The sequence below is a fragment of the Eleutherodactylus coqui genome, chromosome 7 (assembly GCF_035609145.1).
Source record: "Eleutherodactylus coqui strain aEleCoq1 chromosome 7, aEleCoq1.hap1, whole genome shotgun sequence".
Taxonomy (NCBI): domain Eukaryota; kingdom Metazoa; phylum Chordata; class Amphibia; order Anura; family Eleutherodactylidae; genus Eleutherodactylus; species Eleutherodactylus coqui.
The window spans coordinates 212,413,090-212,422,511 of NC_089843.1; the positions used below are offsets into that span (position 1 = coordinate 212,413,090).

The window sequence follows — 9,422 nt, forward strand, 5'->3', positions numbered from 1 at the left end:
GGAGTTCGAATCTCCTTGTTCTTTCCCATTTATTATATATCTAGTCTCATACTCTATATGTTGGCTAGTATTACCTGGTTTAGCTAGTCTCTCTGAAAATTCCTGAACTACTTTTAGATTGTGATCTCATTGTGACCATATGTAACTTGGCTTTGTGCTTTCTTGTGAAGTCCCTTTTTAAGTTTACATTAATTCCTTCTTGATATGGCATGGATTGTACCTCACAAGCTCTTCACGGGAGGTGACAAACTCCTATCACAGTTACTGCTGATGATTAGAGGCTGCTATGGCAACAGGTATAACAAAGAGTATCTCTGTCCATCCTCTGAATGTATACTTATGGTCTTGTACTTAGGTGAATGTAGAGGGTAGTGATGAGCAAATTGTCCTCCCAGCAGGCAGAGATGGTACTGGCTTTAGCTGGTTATGCGATACGTTGCTGATACGTTATATGATTGCTAGCACAGTGTAAAGGAAGAGAAAGTAGGGAGAAATCTGAGATACAACCTTCATTTTTAGAATTAGCGGACAGGGGGCTGCACTGCATGGAAGTGACTGCAATATACATAGACTTCTAGATTGTGATAGACAATCGGGTGAGGCGTGCAGTGGAGTGATCCTGTAAATATATTACGCTACAGTCCGTATATTTGTCTGTTGCCCCTTAACCTACACACCTATATAGATACGCTAGAAGGGAGCGGCTAAGGATTTACATGGACTAATTTCGGTTCTCTTTGTTTCAGGTACCTTTTGTACTTTGGATATTTGTTTATCCAGGCTGGAAAACATTGGGACAGTGGATGTACTACAGACAGTGAAGAGAATGAGAACTCAACGTGCTTTCAGTATTCAGACGTGGGATCAATATTACTTTTGTTACATGGCCATTATTGAATACGCACAACGAAAGGGACTCCTCGCCCCTGTGGAATGGTCCGACACTGAATTTGAGACAGATAGCGAATGATTATTTTCCTCTCCATGGTACTAAAAACATGTTTTTTTTGTGGGCGTAACCTTGGCCATAGCTGGTCCATTCTAAACTGGGTGGTGCTGGAAGGCTCTGCCCCCTTGCTGCCATGCAGTGAAGTGCAGGTCCCTTCAGTACACTGCTGGTTTGAGCTATTAATGCACTGGAAAGTGTCATAATTTATTGTAGCATGAATGCAAATGGAGTAACTTGCACATCATTTTCTAGACTTGAACTAAACCGTACTCTTATTCTTTGCTGTCCCGCGCAGAAAGAATGTCTGTACAAGGTGTCACAGATCCCTTTTGTAAAGTGTGCAGTATCTTGTAGATTCGTTTAGTCCTTTTTATGATTTTTATGTAAACTGTAACGTGTCCTTTGAAAGATTGCTTTAAAAAAATCCGTAACCTTCAACAAACGCCACCAAGTAGAGGTCCACGTGCCGAGTCACTTGGGCACTGTTGTACATAGCGAACTGCAAACAGAATACAAGTTTTTCCAATTGGGTAAAGACTGAAGGATGTGTCAAAAACGAACCGCCAATTAATGGTTAGAAGTGTTATGCAAGCTCTTAATCATTTCGCTTAATTCTTTCGCCAGTGGAAGGGTTAAGACAAAGGCCTTAAGCTACGTTTGTGTTTGTGATTCCTTTTAGAATGCCGAAAAATGATGGTTATGAAAAGCTGTGTTTTTTAATTTTTTTTAAACATTTTTTTGTCTTTTTTTTTTTTTTTTTTTGCCAAACACTACATATAGTGTAGGGTTTTGCATACAAAATGTACACTGCCTGCATTGATGTGCCTTTTTAATGTATTATGTGTAGCACAAAAGTCATAAATTATCCAAATTTAAAAAGACAAATGCCTGCATTTATATTCTCAGGGGCCTCTTTCTAATTTCCACATTTATTAAGGGGAAAGGAATAGTTTTTTGTTTTTTCTTCTCTGTCCCTTCCATGTACTTGACAACAGAATCCTTTAAAGGTTACATTATTTTAATATCAATAACGTGTTTTTTCGATTAATTTATTTTGTACTTTAACAGTATTACTCCCCCCCCCCCCCGCCTCCCGTTTGGTACGACCGACTACGTGACAGTGGCTGCATAAAACAATGAACCTAGCTACTGTATTTATAAGTCTACGTAATCATTGTTAATGTTTATATATGCTTTGGGATTGCAAGATATAATGCATTTATTTACTTGCCATATTTAAAATTGCAGGACATGTTGGTACTAGGCTGGCAAATACATGAAAAGCTACTAGGATGAACTTGTATGTCAGATTAAATATTTCTCTAGCCTTCAATGTTTTTATGGTTTTTCTTTTTCTCCCTTCTTTGTGTTTTGTAATGGATTTGATAGGTATTTAAGCATTAGATCCACTAATTATGAAACGCGGCACTTCGGTAAAGGGGCATGTTCACATGCGGCATTTTTATGGCAGATGTTTTGCTACCTTTTTATGTATACAAGATGTACTCCTACACATAGTAGCAATCTTACCTTGTATATGAATTGTAAATTGAAGGTCTATTGTTTGGTAAGGAAGAAGCAAGAATCTTGTAGCTGGAGAACAGGTTGAAGTAGAATCTGCATAGATCTGCAGGTCTTACTCATGCCTGTTTTTCTCAAGGCTACAGTTCCAGTATAGATTTAAAACAAGACCAAGGCCACGGCTCTAACTGCAATATAGCCTGAGAGCAAGTTGGAAGTGCCCATTTCAGTCAGATCTCACTTCAGCCAGCCGTGAAGAAAGGGCAAAAGGGGTGTAACAGGGTTCCGGTAGGATTATACAGTCAAGTATCAACATTTGAAGATTATTCAAAATTATGCAAAGTAATATGAGAACAGAATGTGGTTGCAAATGGATCTGGATAGGTTGGGGGCAGAAAAGTGGCCAATGAGGTTTAACATTGATAAATGTAAGGTTTTGCAAATGGGCAGGGAAATACATGTCACCAATATACACTAAATGGGTAACACTGACCATAGAAAAGGACTTGGGGATTTTAGTCAACTGTAAGCTTAACTGCGGCAACCAGTGTCAGGCAGCTGCTGCCAAGACAAATAGGATCATGAAGAGCATCAAAAGAGGTCTAGGGGCGCATGATGAGAACATTCTTTCTCCTCTTTACAAGTCACTGGTCAGACCACACATGGAATATTGTGGACAGTTTTGGGCATCGGTACTCAAGAAGAACATATCAAGAGTTTGAGTGAGTTTAAAGGAGGGCAACTAAAGTAATAAACTGATTGGGTGAATACCATACCCAGGGGGGTTATCAAAATTGGGGTTATTTAATTTAGAAAAAAAACTGCAGTGGGGCGACTTAATAATGTATGGGTATATCAGATATCACTACAGAGATCTCTCCCATCACTTATTTACACTCAGGACTGTAACAAGGGGGCGCCCTCTACGTCTTGAGAAAAGGTTTCTACACCAACAGGGTTCTTTACTGTAGAAGCAGTGAGACTATGGAACTCTCTGCCTGAGGACATGGTGAATACTGTAGGTGCCCAGGCTCCTCTTAAACTCTTATCTTGAGCGTTATAATATTACATGTTCTAGTCCCTGATTACTTCAGAGGGTCGTTGATCCAGGGATTATTCCAATTGCCAGACTTGGAGACGGGAAGAAGTATTTTTCTCAACTTTTTATCGGCAGAATTTGACATACGGACATTTTTGCCTCCTTGCTCTTCTAGCACACTGCCCTGGTTTTCTTCACCTCTACCAATCTCCCCATCCATAGTGCTCCAGCTAATGTTGTATCACCCTTTTGTGCCCTCCTGTAGCCCCTGCACAGTAAATGCTGCCTTTTGTGCCCCTACCTAATCAAGTGCCCTTTTATGTCCTCTCACATTAACGATACTGCTTTTGTGTCCCCCTTAAATTATAATGGCCCCCACTAATCAAAGGGCCATGCCAGGGAAACCACACTTTGCCTCCCTGCACCCTTTCACCTGATTGGCTGTCACACTCTGGAGGTCTCTATGTATTCCAGCCCCTCATGTGCAGTGCAGCGCCCTGTCAGCCACGATCTTGAAGCTGAACTCTTCTGGTTTCACGTTTCCATCGATCCCATGATGCAATCAGCCCAGCATTAGCTAGGTTTATACCAGTTTAAAGGGGTTGTCCCGCGCCAAAACGGGTTTTTTTTTTTTTTCAATAGCCCCCCCGTTCAGCGCGAGACAAACCCGATGCAGGGGTTTAAAAAAAAAAAACGCATAGTACTTACCCGAATCCCCGCGCTTCAGTGACTTCTTACTTACCTTGCGAAGATGGCCTCCGGGATCTTCACCCTCGGTGGACCGCAGGTCTTCTCCCATGGTGCACCGTGGGCTCTGTGCGTTCCATTGCCGATTCCAGCCTCCTGATTGGCTGGAATCGGCACACGTGACGGGGCGGAGCTACGAGGAGCAGCTCTCCAGCACGAGCGGCCCCATTCAGAAGGGAGAAGACCGGACGGCGCAAGCGCGTCTAATCGGGAGATTAGACGCTGAAATTAGACGGCACCATGGAGACGAGGACGCCAGCAACGGAGCAGGTAAGTGAATAACTTCTGTATGGCTCATAATTAATGCACGATGTACATTACAAAGTGCATTAATATGGCCATACAGAAGTGTATAACCCCACTTGCTTTCGCGGGACAACCCCTTTAATTATCAATACCATCTATAGTCACCTAAATACATTACAGCCCATAAGTGTATAGTCAGGAAGTTTGAGCTGTGATCTTCTCTATTACAGTTGTGTGACAGGGGCTGTGCGATCATCATCAGTAACTGGGATAGTGCATGTGTCTCACCCCTCACAGTTGCTGTGACAGATCCATGCAACAGCATCCCATACACTGAGAAACTGACTAGAAAATGAAGCCATAAAAGTAGATCTGAGCTTGTCAGAACTGAAATTACATGACCATCTGTGCAAGAAGGGGCCAGGAGTTTGGCAAAAAAAAACTAAGGTCATACTGGCTCACTTATATACTGGGGGAAAGCTACACCATGAATGGGGGAAAAAATCACTGGGGGAAAAGCTACACAGTGAATGGATGAAAAACAATCACCGAAGTGGCCTCTTTAACCCCTTGAGTGGCACGCCCAGAAATTTTCCGGGACGAGCTCCACTGCTCATAGTGACATAGCCCGGAAGATTTCCGGGCTATGTATCACTATGGGAGCTGCAGAGCACAATGCCACAAGCTGTGACAGTGTGCTCTGCCTGCACAGACCCACAGAGAACAAAGCAAGGGCTTTGAAAAACCAGCAGAAGATATTGCCGATATGTCGGCAAACTCCTGCACTGGTTTGTTTACAGGTTGCCATAGAGACCATTGGATGGTCTCTGTGACAGGGAGAGCTGGTTGTTAGCTGTCAGAGGACAGCTAGGTACTAGCTCTTACAGCAGAGATCAGAGAAAACCTTCGATCTCTGCTGTGTTAACCCTTTACATGCTGCAGTCTGTGACTGCAGCATGTAAAGGGCTGTCACCACGGACCCCCGGAATGTGATCAGGGGTCCTGATGGGTCCCTGTGGAAGTCCCCTAAAGGGACAAAAAAAAAGGGAAAATTATTAAAAAAAAATTTATAAAAACACTTGTCTCCCTTTACTTTGTAAAAAATCAATCACACATGTGGTATCCCTGCGTCGTAATGACCCAGAGAAGGAAGTTAATACATTATTTAACCCCTTAATGACATGGCCCCTTTTTTTCTTTTTTCACCATTTCTTTTTTTCCTCCCCCCTGTTTAAAAAATCACAACTTGTCCCGCAAAAAACAAGCCCTCATATGGCCATGTCAATGGAAAAATGAAAAAGTTATGGCTTTTGAGACGCAACTGCAAAATTAGTTGAAATTCAATGATTAGACCATTTTAAAAAACCTGCCCTGGTGGGTCTGACAGGGTAGTAGGAAACCCGCCACTCAAGGGGTTAATAGGCATTTCTATACCTTCAGTTAGGAATGGCCCCACTGATTTAATATTATGTGCAGGGTAAGCATTACTACAGCAATACCGAGTTTATGTAGGTTTTTTTGTTTTGATACTTTTGTACACTAAACTTTCAAAAGTTTTTACTTCAGTGTCTGCATTCCGAGAGCCGCTACATATTTATTTTTCCATCAACAGCGCTCTAGAAGGCAGATGTGGTAGATATAGTATATGTTGACTTTGTCAATTTGTTTACTAAAATCTCATACTATGCTTATTGGAAAAAAAGACCAAATATAGGATTGACAAGGCGACGGTTAAGTGATTGTACTCAGAGTGGTCATAAACGGCTGCGCAGCCAAGTGGAAGAATGTATCAAGTGGAGTACAACTCGAGCAGGGTAAATTCTTTCAAAGTCCATGTAAATGATGATCTTCATGGGATTTGAACTAGGACCACAGTGGTGAAAGGCAAAAGTGTTCGTAACTGAGCCACATTCGGAGAAAAAAACAAAACATACCTATGTTATAGAAGCAAATTTTTACTCCCATTGAAGTCAATAGGATTCAGAATCGGCCCTTCCGATGCACAACAATTTTTAGAAAATTGGTTGGGTGTTTCTAAGCCAAATATTTCATAAATAGCTCAACACTAGTCAAGATATCACCTTACTGAGTTGGCACGGCGGGTGTTCTTTTGATGCCCTCCTCAGAACATCCACCACTGCAGTAGGGCAGTGATTTTTTTTTTTTGCACTGCGCACGACTGACTTTATAGAAACAATTTCCTGCACTTACTTAGTGACGTGGTGTATAAACATACGCAATTTAACTGCAGATGTACAGCACTTATTACGCGCCCATGGAGAATAGAGCTTTATTGCCAGCAATACGCAGTAAAATACAACATGCGCCCTAAAAAAAAAAGGCTAATGTAAGCAGGTCGATGAAAATTGATGTATTTTCGTTGACTTCATTCACCGCATAATACGCCCTTAAATTACGTTCATGTGAGCCTGCGCTAAGGTGTGGTATGGGCCGCAGGACATGCCAAGCAGCTCAGTTTCCCTGTCTGGATACTCTTAGACAAGGAAGGGGAAGAGGGTGAGTTTTTTTTTTTTGTGTGTGTGGAGGCCCCATAAAACCATTTTTTTTCCCCCTCACTGGTATACATTACATATTTAGTGAATGTTCCAGCAGTGGGTATATCCCAGGGGGCCATATTAAAAGTATGATCCAGCAATATCTAGGCAGATGTGCAATCTGGTTTAACCCTTTCCAATCCAATTTCTATCCTGGTTTTCCTAGGGGGCTTACTCTTTTATTGCCGTTATACAATGGCTCTATCTGCTGGCTAAAGCCAGTACTGCATGAGGTGATATGTTGGATAGGCTTCGACAGCAGAGAGGCTGGCAATATACAGTAAGAGAACCCCGATGGACATCTTCCAACATCGGAGCTGTACAGCCTTAAATCATAATGTCTTTAGAGGTCAGACAGTGGATTGGAAAGGGTTAATAGAAGTACAGACAAAGTGTTATCAGTAACAATCGGGTCACTTTAGCTTTTTTTTTTCTCTTTAAAGCCGGACTGAAGTGAATGAGTTCTTCTAGATTGCTACAGTCAGCGCCTCCATTTCTTGTTTGCACTAGTTTCTAAGGCCGTGCATAAGACCTCATTCACAGTATTTGTAAGCCAAAACTAGGAGTGGGCCGAAAACACAGAAATAGGGTAGTTTCACACTGGGCCGTCGTGATTTTGCCGAAAGGAAATCGCATCTTTGTTTCCGCAATGTTTGGGCAGCAGCAATGTGTTACTTTTTTTTTTTTTAGACTCTCACATCGCTGCCGCCTGCGATGAAATTGCATAATTTTTTTTTAGCGCAAACATCAATAGGACTTTTCAGTGTTATCATATTGCTATGCAAGCTTTGTGCGTTGCAATGTGATAAAATATGGAGAGAGAAAACGCACCACAGAAAGAGCGTGCGCCGATTTATTTGTTCTCACAATATCACTAACGGGACGGAAACCATTGGCTTCATAATCTATTTTTTTTTACCGATTCTCACAACAGGTGAAGTTGAGGCTTTTTTTTTTTTTGCACTTATGTGAAACCCTTTTCACACAGGTGATTGCGATAGCGCAGCAAGAAAAATCGCTGCAAAATTGCATATGTCTCATGCGATGTCTAAGCGCCAGCGATGTTTTTTCTAGGAAAAACCATTGTGCATCGCTGCTGCGTGCGATAGGCGACAATAGGAAATTCTAATGTTAGAAAAATGCATTGCACGAAAATTGCAAGTTTGTGCATCGCAATTAAAGACACCATAGGGAAATGTGGGCAAAAAAAAGTGTGCTGCAAAATTGCAGATGTGAATGACCATCAAAAACCATGGGTTTCATAATTCTGTTTTTACATGCTCTCGCATTGCACAATTTTATCGCCCGTGTGAAAACTGTCAAAAGCCCGTGTTTCAGTAAGTTGTCACTCGTTTCGGCCATGGATGTGGATCTGATATATAGTAGGTCTGCACAAGAATTAGCCCTATTTATGCTTTTTTTGTGTAGAACTCACAGAAGTAATAAGCGTACTTATTTCTACAGAGTGGATTTTTTTTTTCCCCTGAAGTTAATGTAGTTGTCATTGACTTTTATTGCAAAAGACCAGATCTGTCTGAATCCTGTACTGCAGACCAGGAGGAGCCGGCGTCAGTCTCGGCTCACATCCTGTTTTTCTGATTCAAAAGTTTTGTTTTGGAATAAACAAGTTTGACAGGAAAACAGATGACAAATAAGCATGCACAACGGTAAACAGAAGTGCAGTGCAACACGGGAAAGGGGAAATCCCAGAGTTCTGATATGTTAATATATTTAATACTGCGGATACCGGTCTAGGAAATGATGGCAAATTGGCCAGTTGATGTAACCAGAATATAAGAGCCATGTAGGATGAACCCAATGGCTGTATGCCAGGTGCGGCGATTTATTTGTGTAGTAGTCAGTGCCACTCAGAGGAGAGATGACAAAGGAGAATAGAGGTCAATGGAGGGAGCCAAGAAGCAAATCTGGTGCATTATGGCAAAACCAATAGAGCTGCGGTAAGTGAAGAGACTTCCAGCAAAACACACAGATGGGGAAGGTGTATGAATTACCCCAAAGTGTTTGTGGGGATGACACCAAGTGTTAGACTCTGGAGTTGTCTACCTGTTTTGCTAAGCAATGCCCTACGTAGAAGTGATGGGCCACCCAGGACAGTAGGTGTGGTGTTTGTTTCCCATTCCATGCCCTTTATTATGACCCTTGAGCAAATCTCCACCCCTTTGTTTAACAATGCAGTTCCTCTTTGGAGGAAGATCCTGTATATGACCCTGTTATCCAGTAGAAAAAGGGATGGTGCAGTCAGTCACCAGCATGTGTAGTGCACCATGGCCAGAGCGGTTCACCCATGGTATGCAGCCAGCTGGTTTGAAATATGGTGTCATTAATAAGCTGTGAACTCTGCAAG

General features: G+C 42.0%; 1 protein-coding gene across 1 annotated transcript in view; it reads left to right on the top strand.

Moving 5' to 3' along the window:
- LOC136573127 (tyrosine-protein phosphatase non-receptor type 9-like) overlaps nucleotides 1-2,282 on the top strand; it is a 56,542-nt gene extending 54,260 nt beyond the window's left edge. The window contains exon 13 of the mRNA XM_066574327.1: nucleotides 747-2,282. Coding sequence (XP_066430424.1) covers nucleotides 747-970 — 224 coding nt within the window. The 3' untranslated portion in view covers nucleotides 971-2,282. The remainder of the gene's footprint in view (nucleotides 1-746) is intronic.
- Nucleotides 2,283-9,422: the final 7,140 nt, after the last annotated feature.